General features: G+C 38.3%; 1 protein-coding gene across 4 annotated transcripts; it reads right to left on the reverse strand.

The window, feature by feature from the left end:
• Nucleotides 1–1,261: 1,261 nt before the first annotated feature.
• On the reverse strand, nucleotides 1,262–17,523 carry rilpl1 (Rab interacting lysosomal protein-like 1). 4 transcript variants are annotated; one of them, XM_035913851.2, is made up of 10 exons: nucleotides 16,952–17,523; nucleotides 13,694–13,841; nucleotides 12,708–12,826; nucleotides 10,532–10,777; nucleotides 9,783–9,929; nucleotides 8,008–8,058; nucleotides 7,771–7,925; nucleotides 6,277–6,381; nucleotides 4,934–5,021; nucleotides 3,805–3,917 (listed from the first exon to the last, which is right to left on the reverse strand). In XM_035913851.2, the coding sequence occupies exons 1-10, from the start codon at nucleotides 17,237–17,239 to the stop codon at nucleotides 3,912–3,914; spliced, it is 1,353 nt and encodes a 450-aa protein (XP_035769744.1). In that variant the 5' UTR covers nucleotides 17,240–17,523; the 3' UTR covers nucleotides 3,805–3,911. The 4 variants fall into 4 exon arrangements, with proteins under 4 accessions (XP_006804776.1, XP_006804777.1, XP_006804778.1 ...); XM_006804713.2 differs by lacking the exon at nucleotides 4,934–5,021 and having other exon boundaries at nucleotides 1,262–3,917; XM_006804714.2 differs by lacking the exons at nucleotides 4,934–5,021; nucleotides 8,008–8,058 and having other exon boundaries at nucleotides 1,262–3,917.
• Between the last annotated feature and the right edge of the window lie 1,077 nt (nucleotides 17,524–18,600).

An 18,600-nucleotide genomic window follows, 5' to 3' on the forward strand; every position in this document is an offset into this window, starting at 1 on the left:
GTATATTTAATGTTTGGATTTCTGTTTTTGTTAATATTATTTAAATACAAAAGGAAAAAAACAACAACAACAACCCAGTATTAATAATAAATAGCCCAGTCACGTGTATCCGAGGAAGTACATCTTAAGTGATGCACTGTGTTTAATACATAAGGATACACCTTCCTCTACTCCCTCTATCAGTAGCATTGTGTATGAAATGTTTTCATATGAGCCTTTCTTGACACAGATATTCCACTCTGGATTATTCTATTGTCTATGTGGAACTAATGCAATAATAGTTGAGGGGCAAAACAAACCTGTTGGCTGTTTTTTAGGGCATGATAGATCTTTGCTGTTGTAGCGCTGATTAAATCTTAATGCTGGGGTTTTAGGCATTGTTTAATAAAGATGTAATATGCAAATTAAACACCTTGGGCATCTGATTTGTTCTTCTATTAAAAGAAAGAAGTACTTTAATGCTTAAAACAGTTTTGAATAAATGGGAATTCAAAAAAAAAAAAAAAAGATGGGAAGAACTCTTTTCTACCATGAGGGTTGATGTTGTATAGTTTGTTCACCAGAGGGCACTCTGCACCACACCATCTGTCCATTTTATTCCACCTATCCAGTTTAGGGTTGGGGCTAGATCCTATCTCAGCTGTCACAGGGCGAGAGTTATAGTACACCCTGGACAGGTTTGCCAAGGGCTATTACAACCATTCACTCCTATTGTCAATTTAGAATCACAAATTCCACACAGCAAAACCCCAGGTTGGAATCAAAACGAGACCAGGACTTTCTCACTGTGAGGCGACGGTATTAACCACTGTACCACCATGCTATCCTCATCTAATTGAGATAAATCCTATTTCTTCTTGTCACAACTTTCCACACTAACCCAGCATCTTAAATAAATAAATAAAATCATCCTTTTTTTTGGTGAATTGGACTACTACTGCTGTGCTTTCTGTTATGTTTCATATTTACTCTTCTTCATATAGACCTCTGATTTCTAAATTGTTACATAAGTGCAAAAGGTGATATATTCTATACAATGGAATTTCAACCAAGACAGAGGAAAATTAATGTAGTTAAAATCTTTCCCCATGCCAGTTATTTTACCACACTGGATGTTCTTTGTTTACAAATGTATGTTCCCTTGCCCATTTCCTTTTACAATTATGAACAAATCAAACACTTGAACGTGACTGCGATCTGTTGTTATGCAAGTTAGGAAAAAAACAACAACAACAAAATAAAAAAACCACACGCAAAAATGTCAAATATTACAGATTTTTATTACTGATGTGACATGTTTGAATTTCATAAAGCATTGATCCATTCAATATATCTCTTAAATCTCCACTTTAATGGGCTTCATAGGAGACTCAACAAAGGAAAAAAAAATGAAGATTGGAGTGAGCACTCGGGTAGGAGTTAATTTCCCTTTAAAATATTTCACTGTTTAATTCCTTCATGAATAAATTGAGCAGATCCCTTTGACTTCCAAATAACATGTAAAGTATAATTTCTCTTTAACATATCTGTGATTTCATAAAAGGGGGAAAGCTGCTTTGACACACGTCTTTAGCCTCATTTCTCAATCTTTTCATTTGCCATTCATTTATTCCACCTTCCCGGGTGAGTATAAATGAAGATAAAGTGCCACTACTGTTAACGTTTCCATGAAGGCATCAGCTGTTAAAGCACAAGCACCATCCGCAAAATAGTCTTTTTTAAAAATAAATGTAAACACACTCTTCAGCTTAATTATCATTATTTTAAACCATGCACAATTTGAGAAATAATTAATCCTTCATGACTTACAATGTTTCTAAACAGAGCCTTGATTCATGTTTACATTTGAGGCCTTGTATAAATGATGCATATAAACACAAACGCACTGACTTCTATTTTGCACATGATGTGTGATGATATTCGAGGTTATTATTGTTGCTTATGCTGAATATGAGTATTTTATCTAGGGAAAAAGTGCAAATGTAAGATTTAGGCTCTTACTGATGGCACAATATGTATTAATTAAAATACATTTTAATTTATTTTGCTTTTATTTGAAGTGAAAGCTGCTGTTCGTTTTTGTTATAAGTGATTCTAATACAATATTACACTGTCTCTTCAGGTCTATGTTTGATTATAGAAATTAAACAGAATCATATCATATTATTGCCTGCTATGGTTTGGCTGGTGTTACAAAACTGCAGATTTGCATGAGCACAATGTGGAGCGTCACGTTTGCCACTGAAAGCGTGAAATCAGACTTTATGACAAATGTAAGTTTGTATGTAAGGCTTTGTTTAGATAGTGTAAAATATTAGGGGAATTCCCATGGCACAGCTATTCTCTCTTTCACAAAAGAGAAATCTGTGTTAATTGTTAGAGAAAAGGGGCACATAAAAAGAAAAAAGAAGCATCACAAACATAAATATATTCAAATTTCTAGAAACAAAATAAAGAGATACTAAGTCAAAACTATAGTGAGTGAAGAGCTTACTATGTCAAAATTATGAGACAATACATCATTATTAAGTTAATAAATTAGAATTAGATTGACTAAAAGAAAATAAAAAATTGCAGCAATGAACGAAAAGCTCAAGCTATGATTTACAACTTTTAATCTATAAAAAGATCATTAGTATTATAAAGATCTAATAAATAAAACGGGCCTGCTAAATCTTACAATTTAATTTGTAATTTGTTTAGTCAAATGCATTACATTCATTTACGGTTTTCAGATCATAAAAACAAGAAATTATTAAGTCAGGTGTTAAATTTATACTAAACCATGATGAGTGAGTAAAAAATGTAAAATAATTCATCAGTAGTAGTTGACTTAAATAAAACTGGAAAAGTTTTATAATGAACTAATTCACTATGCCAAAGCTTTTATATTACCATGAAATTATGGAATATTGCAAACACTGACTTAAAAAGTACAAATATGTGAATTAATGACTCACTAATTCAACATTAAAGCCACAATGTTGCTTATTTTGTATAATTTTTGTAATTTTATACAACACATAGCCAACATTATAGGAGACGTCATGAAATGCTAAAATGCTTAAACCATCCTGTAATAGGATAGTAAAAACTATGATGAATGGGTAAAAATGCAAAGACAAATTGGGATTATGATGGCCAAAATCTAACTTTCACTTTACACGAGTACTTTAAATTCTCATACCCAAGTGTTTATGCATTCATTCTTTCTAGTCGCAGAAACTGCTGCATTGAATATGAGAACAAAATATCTTCACACCTTCACACAGCTTTAAATTGTGACTGCATGCAACATTTAAACAGAGGCCTCAATTAGATTTCATAGAGCTGCATAGACTCAACTTGCAAAACGCTGGTGATGGACTGATTAGCTGCCCACTTGACAGAAATTGGAAATAACTAAATGGGATATTAAAATGTTGCTCTCATTAAAAAACTAGTGACACTCAGGTGTGCAGTCATTTTCCCCCTTGTTTACTCCGGACCTCCAGCTCCTTATCATTTACCACCTGCCAAAACATTCCACTCTCCACAGTCAACCTGAGTTTACCCTCTCGCCTGCACGTCAATCCTGTAAAACACTTTCAGGGATTTTTTTTTAAATGGCAGAATTTGAAGTATACACAGTATTTTTTCCAAGGACATTAGATTCTTCTTGTTTCTTGCCATCTTCTCACCTCATGTACATGGCATTTCAGCTGCAGTGTGAGTTGCTAATATTGGTTTGGTTTGATGCAGTTGAGTGATGGGAGTGTTAAGAGTTTTAAGTCCCATACGGTGACTACATGTGCTGCAACGCCTCCTGGGCTTGTTCGGTGTACACGTCGTCTTTGCCTGCCCACGAGCCGAAGCCGACGTCGAAATGTGCACTGCGCTGCGAGCTCCGCTGCTTGTCACGTGAGAAGAAACTAAACCTGAGACGAGAGAACGGAGAGAAGAAACAGGCGGTGGGTTACAACACCATATATGTAGGGCTAACACGGAGTTTGAGCTACATGTAAAGCAGTGTTAGAGTAATGGTAAATTTAACAGACAGAATGCATCACAAGTGAATTATTTTAGTTTTTAATTACGACACCTTCTGTATAATTAGTGTAAACAAATGCCTCTATGTTACATCAGTCGTTTTGTTTGGATATCTGCTCCTGACACTTAAAACTGGTTTATCTGAATAATCTGAACACTTCTAATGTCAACAGGATTGTTTTCCTTTTGTCATATGTCAAGTTCTGTTGTAACCCTGATTCAAATTAACACTATAACTATATAGAAATTGAAGTAAATTTCTGCTCATTTAAACGTCCCCTTAATTCCAATATGTAATTTTCTTTCCAATTTAACCTTGTCAAGTGAGGTGATGTGGTGCATTCATCACTACAAAGCACTAACACTATTTTTCAGCGATTTTTCCCTCATGAACCTATTACTTTCATCTCTAAAGTTCTCTTGTCATTTTACCCCCTTTTACCCAGCCCCTTTTTCCTCTTCACCTGCCCTAATACACTATTGTAAAAATTCATAAATTGTAGCAGAAATTATTTCGTCATTTTCTGTAAATTGATCCGAGCAGATGATAAAATATTAAAGCATTAAAAATTAAATTAATCCCTAGCTATGATCTAAAAGCACTTTAGATCAATTTAGATTGTAAATTCCACACAATCATTTTTAGTGCGCATGGTCAGTCAGGATGGTCAATGAGGGTAAAAGTTGAGACATTAGACTACACACTATTCTGACTGGCTGATTTATTTTTTGCACGATCCTTGGTCATCTCATTCAACAAACACAATAAGACAACCCCACAATCAGCCAATCAGAATACTACAAAGGTGCAAAAAGAAAGCAACCCCCTGGACATGCAAACGGGGTGAAGTCTGTTAGCTGAGACAGTGATGGATTGCAAAGCCAACCAAATATAGAGTCATACAAGTGACATGAGGCGTCTGATTGGCTGTAAAGTGGGGTCATCTGGGATCAAACCAGCCGCTACCATTGGCATTATAGCGGTGAAGATCCTGTTACACAGAAGTAAAGACACGAAAACACACATACATAGGGGATGGGGGAGGACAAGGACCACATCAACCGTTGACCTCTGTCTGAACCAAACCTCATTAAAGCTCAAAAGATGTCAAGCTGAGTTTATTTTAAACCAGAGAGGAAAATAAAATTATGATATTGAATTAAAAAATACAACAAAATCCAAGAACAACTCACAGCATGTTAAAAACCAAAACACAGTGAATGCAACTTAGTTTGCACAGATAAACTGTATAAACATGCAAACTGCTGCTAATGTTGCCACCTTATTGGTATAACGACACCTCCTGATACATTTAATTAATGTCCCGAATCTTGTACTTACACTTGCTACTGTGCACACTGACAGAGCTGCCACATAATTAATTAAAAAAAAAACTTAACCAGAAAGCTTGTAATAGTCTGCCACACACACTGGAGCAGCCTGGGATTGAATCATTTCTTCCTCCTGAGGCACAGCCACCTCGTATAAATAATGTAATGCATGGTAAAATAAAAAGAACATGTTTTTAAATACTAAAAAATATTGTAGAAATTACCATTTATTGATATCACCCTAATCTAATAATGTCTGTTTATTGTTTTGGAAAACAATTGTTTTATATTTTGAATACTTTTAGTTTTACATTCATGAAAATATTTACCCTCATACAGTCACAGGACTTACAGGAATGATATGTACTCTGTATCAGAGAGCTATACAGAGACACAGGTTAACAGGTAAACAATTTCATTAAAAAATTCTCGACACTAAAAAAAAGACATTCAATTAAATATTACGTTAATAAAATAGTAAAGTGTCCTACAATTAGAATACTTGGGGCTGCTTTTAGTCTTGAGTCCTTGTCAGAATGTGACAGCTAATTGGAAACAACCACAGACTCCAGTTTGTACATGGCTGACAAACACAGGATAAATGTATGTTTACTTGTTAGTAGCCCAGCTACCTCTGTAAAGTAAAGTATATATAGTATATGGTATCACACGAGGGAAGTGAAGTCTAAAGCTAAAGCTGCCAGCCTGAAACAGCGTCTGGCACTGCTGCTGAAGAGACAAGAACAAGCATGTAATATGCAAATGACTGAGCATGTAGAGACCAAATAATCAACCGCTACTCACAGCATGCAAAGTTCCCATTAATCACAGGAAGCAAGGTTTTCACAGGCAAGTGTTTTCATTAGCAGATGTTACATGAGTGAGAGTATTTGTGTGAGTGTGAGCTCCACATACAGGCGTTTGATTCCCGATTCTGGCTGGGCAGAAGAGCGGGAGTGAGTCCTCAGTTCAGGGGAGGGAGAAGAAGATGGAGTTCCAATCTCCTCGTCTGCCTCATCACTGCAAACACAGAGACCACCAGAATTACAGAGATCAGGATTACTTTATCTATGAAGCACAACATATCAGGCTTTTTAAGATAAGATAACTCTTTATTGTCATTGCACAGTCATACATAGTACAATAGTACAATGAAATTGGAAAACTGTCCTACGTCGGCACTACATATAACACAACACGACACGATATGACACATCACAACGCAACACAAACAACACAACACAGTATAATAACTTAGTAATAAAAAAAGAACACAGGGTTTCACAGATGGACAAAAAGAATTAGATGTAAAAAGGTGGATTTTTTTGGAGTAAATACATTTTTAACTTAATGTGCTGGCAGAAGGATGACCAAAAGATGTGCGGAAAAAAGGGAACAAAAAATATGCTTTAGAGAATTTAAATCGGTTGTTAGTCGGATTTTAAAGCTCTGTGGCAACTTGTGTTGGTTGTGAGCAACCCTCCAAGAAAAATATTAAACAATGTGAATGTCTAACACTAAGAATACATCAAGCAATACATCTTAATTGGGAAATGCATATGGTTTCTTTATGGCTTCTTCATGCACTGATTTTTTTTCTCTTCATCATCCCACAACAAGTCATAGTAAATGTCTATCCCTTGTGGAGGAACGGAGTATTTCTTTACTCAGTCCCTCCACTCATACTTATGATATGGGTGGACACCAATAACATAACTTGCCAAAGTATCATAATAATCTTACGGCCGAAAAGGCTTCACAAGCACATAAACAAAAGTCTGAAAGTTGAAGTAAAAGCAGAGATAACAGTACAAGAAACACGAGGCTAAAATATAACTGTGCTAAGTAACAGAGCATAAACATGAAAGAATATAATAATTAAACTGAAAACAACTACAAATAAGTGCAATTGTAACATATATTAATGAGGAAACAGCAACTTAAAGCACTCAGCAAAGAAGCTGGCCCTGTGTGGTCTGACTGAGAAAACAAACTTCTAAATCCTGTTGATGCTTTAAGCCAGCGGTCCCCAACCTTTTTTGCACCACGGACCGGTTTATGCCCGACAATATTTTCACGGACCGGCCTTTAAGGTGTCGCGGATAAATACAACAAAATTATTCATAACACACGTGAAAAGACCCAGGAAAATCGAGTTCACGATAAAAACGATAACAAAATAACGCTGAAAACCGATAAAAACCCTGAAAACCATACATTTCACACCTGAGCCTGAACTCTCGCAGCCCGGTACCAAACGACTCACGGACCGGTACCGGTCCGAGGCCCAGGGGTTGGGGACCGCTGCTTTAAGCGCACGATAAACACCGTTTTGTGCAGCTTGTAAATATCTCTCTCCACAGGAGGTGGGTAATTGTCAATATTAACATGTTTAACACCTAAATGTACCTTTTATAGTAGGCCAACTCCTCCTGCAGCAGGAACACTTTGGCCTTTAGCTCATTCCGCTCATGCAGGACATCCCTCAGCTCCTGCAGGGTGAATCTGGGCCTGTTGGGGTCCTTTGGATCCAGGGCCCCTGACTCCTCCTCACACAGCGCCTCCTGCCGAGAGAAAAACACATTACACAGAGTAAACTAAACCAGAGAACAGAAGGGAAGAGGCAGGGGCGGGGAGTGAGGATACCTTAGTGAAATATTGGAACACAGCAGGCATGTCTTCATCGCACATCGCCTCCTGGTGGCAAATGTTTAACTACAAGTCAGACACAGGGCCTTTTTGTTCCAATGCATTGGTTTAGTTCAGACTTCACCCCAGTCTGTGAGCTAAAATGCTGTTAGCTTTTTTAACTTTTTTAAAGAGAAATTTACTGAGTGTTAAAGGAAAACACCTGAAACACATGCTGCGGACACGAGGCACTCATGCAAAATTCTACCCTAAAATGTCCAAAATTCTCACGCTTTTCAGGATTCTGTACACAATCTCAAAGTCCAACTGGAATCACATGTTTCGTCAAACTTTTTAAACATTAGAGATTATCCGAATGTGTGTGCAAATGAATAAAAAAATGGTTTTGTGATGCGCTTTAGCTCAGCCACTCCTGACTTTGTTGTCTGCTCCAGACATTTTCAGCTCACTTGGCTGTTTCACAACTATTCTTCCCTGCAACACTTCAACACTTGAACAAATTATTTTACAACATGTTTGTTATATATTTGTTTATATTGTCTATCTTATTACTTAATGTTTTCTTTATTTTAACCTTTGTGTACAGCGCTTTGTGACTGCCTGTCTACAAAAAAGCGCTTAATAAATAAACCTTACTTACTTACTTATATTTTTTCTTTCATTTAAAACCAAATAGTACAGATTTTTTCATGTGGTCGAACTGACAAATGCTTATTGTCTAGCAGCCCCAATGCTAAAGTGAGACCATCTTTACATCTTGCTGGTTAATGTCAAGCAGCAACAGCAGGAAATGTTTGCACAACTTTGGATAACTTGTAACCACTGATTGTACACCAAGGTGAACAGATAGGCATCTCAATAGAGTTGGGCCACCTCCTGAAGGCTGATCTCGGTCATAAAACAGTAGTTTTGGAGGCTGATGAAGTGAAAAGGACCAGATGTGAGTCAGCCGTGGTCTGTGGCTTATTTTCTCATTTATCAGGGATCAAAGAGCCAGAACACACAGACCTGTTTGACTCACTGAGAGCACACAGTAGTAAAGACAATGGTGCATGTACATCTTCCACCGCAGCCGTCTAGTGTGCTTATTTGGCTCAGATTCAGTCCAGGTTCAGTGTCGCTGTGAGAACAGATTTATCGGCATGTCTCCACCTTTGTTTAGCACGTCAGATGTTTCCATCAGTGTGCTGAATACTGCTGAGCGGCTAAAAAAAACTCAACCATGAGCTTTCATGTCATTAGCTGCACTAACTGGCTAGTTAGAGCTGTCATTCATTTATCATTTATGAAATTTTTCTGAATGTGTTTTAACGTGTTTCGAAACATAACATCAATTGTAGTTAATATAAAAGTCTTAAATGTAGCTACATTAAAAAAAATAACATTGTAGTACTCTTGTTTCCTTATTCTTTCTTACCACTATTACAGCAGAGAAATAAAAAAGAAACACTTAATTGTAGCTTTTTCTGCCGTCTGTGTTTCAATCTCAGGGTGCATGAAAGGACAGATTCAAGTGTCGTTAAAGGCTGGGCTCTTGCAGTATTCTATATTTAGAGGGGTCATGAGTGCACTTGTCCAGAAAGTCACTTAGCTGTGGAGAGGAAATCCATGCAGAGTCGTTTCAGCACAGTCCACATGTCACAGAAATGTTAGTCTACTATCTTCCTTTGTTTATACCCACAAGGCTAATGTTCCATGGGGAGGAGTGCAGGTTTGGAGTTAGAGTCAGGACAATCACATCACTCTAGTGCTAATCAGCACATTTGCATTACCCAAAGCAACACTGCATCGTCCTCAGCGTCCTCGTGTGTCTCTGGGCTGAGGGAACCACACAGAGGCCACGATACACCATCAACCCCCCCAGGTGTCAGCTCTGAGGAGCCCTCAGCCCCCACCAACACTGTAGCAATTTTACCACACTGGTGAGGCAAAAGACAGTTTGTGAGACATATAATAAACTATTGAGTTGGCCTGAGGATTTGTGGTGCACAAATCCACAAATAAAGTTCAAATAAAAGATGGTGGTTTGAACAACTGCATGTGAAAATGATCAGATCTGTTATACAATGCAAACGATTTGCATAACATGCTAGTTTGTTTGCTCATTTCTCACAAGTCAAGAGAAGATCAAACTAAAAGGTTAGCTTCACACAAAGACTGGAAGCTGGGGGAAACTTCCAATAATGTTTCTGTTATTATTTTTCACCATCATCTCACAGAGGCCCCACCTACTTGCTAGTACAAAACATCTGTGTTTTGTTTGCAAAGGGCAGTGAAGAGAAATTTGGGGGAATTTAGCAAAAACATCTTGTTTCACACAGAGAATGACCTGAGGGGCTTCACCAAGGCCCAGCATAAGATAGAGAAGGATTATTTAACTATATAACATACAGAGAGTCCAAAAATTAAGAAATATAGAGCTTGTGTAATAGGTCCACATTAAAGTAAGCAATGTTATCTGTACAAAAAACTAAAATGTGAAAACAAAAAGTTATGTTCAGTTTTCCCTGTGCTCTGTTACCTCTGCAGGTGAAGGAGGCTGAGGTGGGGGCTCGTCCGGGTTCTGAGCAGGCAGCTCTCCTTGAAGCCTTTCCCTTAAGCGTGCCGCTTCCTGTCGAAGAGCAGCAACTTCCTGTCCCCGAGCCTGAGCACTGGCCTCCAGCTCAACCTTTTGTTCAATGAGAGCTTTCCCTTGAGCTTCTACCACAGAGATTTTATGGCGCAGGTCATGGTTGATTTTCATAAGTCGAGACTGTTGCTGCTGGAGCTGGAGAAAGAAACAGAGAGACAATGGGCTGCATGGTCTCGCGTATGTTGGAAGCTAGAAGTGTTTCCCGTTTCTCAGAACTGCCACACAGGAGAAAAGCCAGCCATCAAAGGTAAGAGCACGCATTTTCAGGCAGTCTGTCTGAGGAGATATTGATTGTGCTGTACTGGGTGACACACAAACCATTAGTGGGTGTCAGGGGGTTTCTAAAGCAACAGAACAAATGAACACTGAATTCATGGACAAGTGAAATAATACAAATGACTGAAATGGAAATTCACTGTTAAGATCCTAAAATACCTGGGCCTTAGCATTTCAGAGTGAGAGTGCCTAGGCTGCCTTTCCCAGCATGGCAGCAAAGGAAACCAAATGAGTGACGTCTGAGTACTCAACTTCACTGTCTATCTAAAGTAAGTTTCACATGTGGAAAATCTTGGACTAAAGAACATTTTGAACTCTCACAATGCACATTATTTTTCTACCTACCCATGCGTACAAATTCACATACCTCCTGAAATGTTCAGGAACCTTTACATATCAGCCTTTACTTGGCTGATATGTTTCCTGTTTTGAATGTTCAACTGCAGTATCACATACTATCACATAGTTCTGTGTTGTGTCTTATCTGCCTATCCAAGTTTTTTTTCTTCAGATCTCTAGTAGCTATTTTGGTGTCTCATCTGTCCTCTGCTGTCTCCCATCCCGCTAACAGTAAACAGGAAGGTTATGACAACAAAAACTGTTCCCTAAATTGTATTTTTTTTGTCATAATTAGATCATTAACCCATGTTAATTATCATTTTACTATACACATAAGCACATGTATTGGAATCAGTCTTATCTATGATGTTGTATACAGCTGTATTCACAAGCTAAAGTGTGAGTTGCTGATATTTATGTTAGTAATGGTTTAGTTTTCTGACAAAGATTTGGAAAACCAGTAGATCAATAGTAGATTAGCTGACTTGCTAAAGAATCTTCTTCATCGACATCCTGAACTTGAGGCCACAGCATTTTTACGTTCCCTTTATCCACCACCTCATCCAGGACTCATCCATCCTTTTTAAAAAAGGCTCTATTGAACCTGACATTAAAAAACTGGCTCTGCTGTTATTTTCTGGAAAGCCATCTTGTGAAATTTTACATGTTTATTGGAGAAATTTTAGTCCTCTATGTCAGCTTCTGACTCGTTGACCTTTTCCAGATCTATGGCCATGTCTTCAATTTGCTACACAATGGTCTGTAGTGATGTTCTTTGCATGACCTTTACTCTGGCTTGTTCACACTACACTGTCGCATTTAGGTGGGATCTCTTTGTTATCTGAAACCTAATCTATACAAAAGAAATACTCACAGGCTCACAAAACACATCAAACACCCTTCATCTGATAATGTGAGACTTTGTAAATTATACATGTAGGCTGTTTGTTTTTGAGACTTGTATGATCCACTTCAAAGGTTTGTAAAATCAAGATAAAGAAGTTAAATTATTTGAGACTTTGCAGAAATTATGTACGAAAATAAACAAATACTTTGCACATTTCCAGGGTTTCTTAGCCTATGTTGAGGTGGGAAGCTAGAAATTGAAGGTAGGGAACTTGGGCACTCTGATAAAATAATCTTAAGAAACAAAAGTCTGATCAATGATTAGAAAACTAATTTGTTACAATCTATATATAGCTATTTTTAAAATAGATGCTCGGAAGACCCATTCTATCCCTGAACTTTTTTACCTTTTTTTAAACAGTAAAACACTGGCAGCAAATATGTGTCTGCTCAATACTGAGCCAAAACATTTGCTGCTCATCTCGATCTAACCAGGCCTCTCTTATATTTTAAATATAGAAAATATCTGAATTCTTTATAATTCACACAAGAAAAAAAAAAAACAACCTCTTCTCATTAAGGCGCCGAGTTTTTGTGTCCTTACTGCTTCTATGTCCTCGTTTTTTAGAGTCAGTTCACGGTCCTTGGCTCGAATCTCATCTCTCTGCTTGTCCACCACTTCTTTGAGCTTCTTCATCACCTGCCTCTCCCTTTCAGACATACCTGGAAATTGGTGACAGAGGAAAAAAAATTGTCAGCCATAAAAATAAACAGGACAAATAGATTTTTCATCTGGGCTGACAGGCAGACATGAGCTCTGATTTGTGTGTGAGGCTGGCAGGTGTGCTTGTACACTGAAGCTGGTCTGTGCGTCAGGGTGACTGTGGCCTCTGTGTGAGACCACGGAGAAGCCTCTGACGCAGGGATGAGACTGGCTCACCATTAACACAGAGAAGGCTCCCTTTGTTTGTGTTTGTAGTGTGGTACTGCGTGCACAGCAGAGAGAGAGAGAGGGGGACACACATGAGAAACTTATCGAGGGCAAACGGACAAGTTTCGGGGCGCACACGGCACAAACTTTAACTGAATTTCCAGGAAAATCAGCAAAAGACAAGCTGTTTCATGCTCTGCTGTGATGTAAACATTACTAGGTATCAGCAGGTTTTGAGTGGTAGCATGCAGACTCCCAACACTGAAGCAGGAGTCTGTTGTTTGGAATTATTACCAGGAACATGCTCACAGTGTTAGTAAAAAAAATTACCCATGTACATGTTTCAGAAATCCGACAGTAACTGCAAAGCTCTTTGTAGGACCAATGCATAACCACACTTTCCCTGAAAAGTGATGAGCCTACTCCATGAGCCTACTTTTGACTCGATTCAATCTTGGTCTCAAAGATTTGCATAGAGGGCAGTAACATTTCTACACACATATTAGTGAATAACACATAATAATGTTTTAAAGCAACTGACTTGTAAGTCATTCACATTCTCAGTCACTTGTAAACTGGTGTGTATCATGAAAAACACACATACAAACTTTCTTTTAAGCTAGACAGTACTTTGCTCTGATGGAGCCCCACATCCTTACCCTCATGCCTCTGCAGCTCCTCCTCGCTCATGGGGTCTTTCATGGACATATTGGTGAGAAGGGTTTTGTTCTCTTCCTGCAGCTGAGCAATCTGGGAGAGCAAATCCTGAGCTTCTCCCCTCCACACATCCTCCACCAGCTCCAACTCCTGCGCTCAGACACATACACACATACTGTTATACTGTACATGTATCATTACCGATCACGTTTGTTATGGCTCGGTAAAACTAGAGTTAAAAAAATTGGACTGAAGGCCTCATTGCATTGAGGTTTTTTTGCTGCCTGACTGTAAGGTGATTGTACATAAAAGCAATATTACCAAGCATATATGTACAGACCTGCTTCCCTGGTTCAAAGAAACCATTTCAAAGCCAACAAGCAATTTCACTGCAAACATTCGCAATAATTTTGGTTGTGTAATGGGAGGATCAAAGCATTGCTCCACTTTGGTCCTGAATATCTCAACAACAACAACTGGATGGACATAGTTTCTACGAGCATTTATGGTGCCCAGACCGGCATTACAAAACAAAACTGGCACTGCTGTGGTCTTCTGAGTTTTTCCTCTTTGTGGTTTATGCACATATGTAAGAAAAAGAAATCTCAACATCTCTAACTTTCAGAATTTACTGCAGTAATTTGCTTTTAAAGAACACAACTGTCATATCAAAGAGTAATGCGTTAATGACAAAAGCCTATAAAACACAATCGAATTGACTTGCTTTAAATTGTGGAAAAATTTTGGCAGATACTAAAAACGAAACATCTTCCTCAAGTCAGTCACTCAGACCTTAAATGATTCATATAGCAACTGGAAAACCAGGAACAAACAGGAAACAGGAAGCATGAGTCATTCTGTTCATATTGTCAAAGCAGCCACATTAACAAGAATGCATAATTTGCTGTTTGTAGTACATTTTTCCAGTTTACCTGTGAATGAATAGGCAAACATCACTATTACTTTAAAAGTAAGATGCATGTTTTTCAAATGGGATTCCATATTTAAATGTTTATTTTCAATGATATCAGAGGTGACTGTATCCGAATCATTGTTGAACAGCTAGTTAGGATTCTGAGCAAAAGTAAGAGTTACAGTCATCAACAAGAGAGAATTTTAAAGACTTTTTAAGGATTGTAAACATGCAAAATTTGACACGTTGGTCGCTATCATGATGAAGGTACCACGGGAGGCTACGCAGACTGTGCACGGGAGGCGTGGAAATGACAGATTCTGTGGACATGTGCCATTTCACACTGCTCCGAGGCCTGCTGGAATCAGTTTCATTGATTTTAGTGGAAGCTTAGTATGGGAGCACGTGCACTACACATGGGCAACATATGCTACATGTTCAGTCATTGGGTTCATGAAAAAAACAAAAACAAAAAACACACAAAGTTTTATTATATACACTGCTGCACAACTCTTACATTAGCTTTTATATACACAAAAGAAAACTGTGCACGGAGCCAATAAACACTACACCGCATATTTTCACTGTGGATGTGAACTTTTCATTTCCATGTGAAAACTGTGCTAGCTTCAAATGGCCTGTGAGTTGCAGCACAAACAGCCTTCTCCACTTTATCACGGTCACGAGACAGTTAATATGTGAACCGATGGCTCAGTCACTGTCACGAGAAACTGACACACTAACTTTTTTTATAGCACTGAGCAGTCTGAGTGTCCGGCTTATTTCAAACCCCAAACACAGGGTCTACTTTTAGATTCACAAAAATGGAAAATAAATGAAAACATTTAAAGCTCGATGCTTTAATGCACTGCATTTAGATTTTACTTGACCATTTCATAATACTTTACATTTAGATTCCAAAGGGAAATGTACTTTTTACCCAGTTCCTTTATGTCTGCCAGCTATAGCTACTTTCAGATTATATACAAATATATAATTGCCTTATAAAATACAGCACGTGGTTAAGGATGATTTTTTCCTTTCATGGTGTATGAATACATTTTTACTCCATAAATTGTTTTTAGTGGTTCTTGAACCATTGGAAAAAGAAACCCATTCCTAGACATTTCTAAAGTTTACCCAACTCCTACACCAATGAATATGAATTAATAATTTATACTCACCTCACTAACACACTGGATTAATCTATATCTAGATTTAGAATAAGTACTATCTGTATGTAAAGTCATTTCAACCACTGGAGCTCCAACTCAACCAACTTCAGTCACAGACTATATTTAAAACTGGACATAATGATGAAGGATTTGATCTGACAGGAGTGCTTGATGATACTACGTACAGCCATACTGTGACACTCTATTCATACTGTAGTGATTTTTCAATCAAAGTAAGCCTCGCCCCAAACCTGATTTGTCGATTTTACTTTAAATATGACTAGAATTTACTAAATTAACATAGTCTGTTATGAAATGAGACTTGAAAAGACAATTCAGATCATAAGTTCACAAAGTAAGTGTTTGCCAAGATTATAAATCATGTCAGAAACAGGATCACTTTATCATAGACTTCTTTCTAATCTAACTTCCGTTTGAAACCAGAGTCACTGCCCCCGCTATCTATTAAAAAGAAAGGTTTAGAAATTTCACCTCCTGCTTCACTTCTTAGAGCTTATGTCCAGCTTTTATTCTGACTGAAACACAAAAATGCTATTTACTATGGCTGCAGCTATGATGTTTTAATTTTGACTATTTTGTGCATTTCTATTTAGTGTTATACATTAATAATGTGCACTAAAAGCATTTTATACATGTTTTACTGTCAGTACTTGCTTTTATTTAAATATAATGAAAAAAAGACTCTTTTAGCAGGGTATCCTTCCTGTTATAGGATTTTTACTTAAGTAATTGTTACCACTATCCACGTGCCTTGTAATGCTTTTTGTAGATATTTTACTGTTTGTTGTTTTCTTTTGTTTTTTCTATGGTTGAGTGCAAAATATTACTATACAACATTGACTGTAATGGATCATATTAATACTGTGTACGTGTAGGGGTGTTGTTGTTGTTGTTCAACTTGTTTAACATCCAAAACTTTATTGTGCCTGATTCGTTTTAGAGCACAGTGACACTTACTACTTTGACTCTGGTCACATTATAAATGCAGGACATTTTACTGTGGTATTAGTATTGTCCTAGGAAGACGACCTGAACACGTCCTACACGGATCAAAAACATAGTCTGACAGTCACTGACAAATTAAATCTTGATTTCCACTTTTATTCTGTATAGCAGAGAGTGATTTGCTCTGTGGCTGTGCAGTGTGAGACCTTTCTGTGCTTCTTCTCCTTCTCCAGCCGGTCTATGCGCTCCAGACGCAGCTTGTCCAGCTCCAGCCTCAGCTCTTCGGTCTCCGGGCTGATGCTGCTGCGGCTCACCATCACCTCCAGGATCTCCAGGACCCGCACCACTTTGGGCATGAGCCTAGACAGAGCCTCGCAGCCATACTGGTCTATGATCCGCTCAAACTCCTGCCCCACCACTGCGGCGATGTCATACACGTCCATCACCGTGAGGTCAGCCACATTTTTCTCCAGGGCAGACCCGAAGTCCTCCATGTCGAGATATTTTGTCCCTCCCCGGTTTCCTATTATGTTCCCTTCGCCGCAACAAACTTCCTCCCCCGTGAAGAACAAGCCTGCTGAGTTACGCTTTATGTCCTCAGCTTGATAAGCGGTGTCCAGAGACTCATTAAAGCAGCATATAACACTGGAACTATTGCATATCCATCACTAGCGGCTCAGTCCAGCCTTCCGTTTGATTTTTTTGAGATACATATCGCCTAAGTGCCATCGCTGTCCCGCCGGAGCTGCGGTGCCCTGTAAGCTAGCAGCTACCACTGTCAACCACTACAAAAGTAAACTTCACAATTTCGGCAGCACGTTTCAAAATAAAACCCGCAAGGAGAAAGATATTCCAACCTCTTCTCATATATTCATAATTGAGATGTTTTAACTAATGCAAAGCAAAGCAATGTGCTTTTAACAAATAAAAACAAGATTCCAAAACGTCACTTTTAAGTAAATATGGGGAAACCATTTAATTCTATTCTTATACAACGAAAAGTAAAGGCTCATTCATTGAAGTAACATTAGAAGCACACTTATCGACTCCTGTATATCAAAACAAGCCCTTCCAAAATTAAATACCTTCCAGCTGAACACGAAGAAACAACCGCTATGATTTTATGGTCAAAACATCTGTGTATGGTGTTGAAGAAAGATCAACAGAATTTTAACACGGGGCCGAGTCAGTCTTTCAGGTAATACCTGAAGGCGAAGCCTTAAGAACATCTTATTTAAAATGGTATCCTGGCAAAAGGGGGAGTATCTTGAGGGAGTGTGGGTAAGGCTAAAATTAAATATGAAACACTGAAAGCGCCTGTCTTAGAAATTTTCAACATACCCCGAAGTAAAACGTGGTGAAACGCTGATATATTTTGCATCACCATGTCACTAGTAACGTCATCACTTTTTGCATGTGCTGTTCTTGAGGGCCATGACCTGTATCCACTGCTGTTCCTATGGAGATCAATAGTCTTATCTCAGTGGACAAAACAATAATTTAACAGTGCAGCAGGTTTGTAAAATGGTAAATGGCCTGTATTTATATAGCGCTTTACTAGTCCCTAAGGACCCCAAAGCGCTTTACACATCCAGTCATCCACCCATTCACGCACACATTCACACACTGGTGATGGCAGCTACATTGTAGCCACAGCCACCCTGAGGCGCACTGACAGAGGCGAGGCTGCCGGACACTGGTCTTGCCCAGGGACACAACGACCGAGACTGTCCAAGCCGGGGCTCGAACTGGCAACAGAGTACCAGTTGTGATTACACTGTTACCTTGTACCGTTTATTAGTGCTTTTATTTTAAATATGATGAAGTCGAACGCCGGTGGCCTTTCCCTAACTTT

The sequence above is a fragment of the Neolamprologus brichardi genome, chromosome 7 (genome assembly GCF_056152115.1).
Source record: "Neolamprologus brichardi isolate AB-2024 chromosome 7, ASM5615211v1, whole genome shotgun sequence".
Taxonomy (NCBI): domain Eukaryota; kingdom Metazoa; phylum Chordata; class Actinopteri; order Cichliformes; family Cichlidae; genus Neolamprologus; species Neolamprologus brichardi.

What these genes read in the sequence shown, in the direction of transcription:
- rilpl1 (XM_006804713.2), bottom strand. Translation starts at nt 17,239, where the DNA reads ATGGAGGACTTCGGGTCTGCCCTGGAGAAAAATGTGGCTGACCTCACG. An exon ending in GGAGCTGCAGAGGCATGAGG is followed by an intron (nt 12,827 to 13,693) that starts GTAAGGATGTGG and finishes ACCAATTTCCAG; the next exon opens with GTATGTCTGAAAGGGAGAGG. An exon ending in GAGTTGGCCTACTATAAAAG is followed by an intron (nt 6,382 to 7,770) that starts GTACATTTAGGT and finishes CTGTGTTTGCAG; the next exon opens with TGATGAGGCAGACGAGGAGA.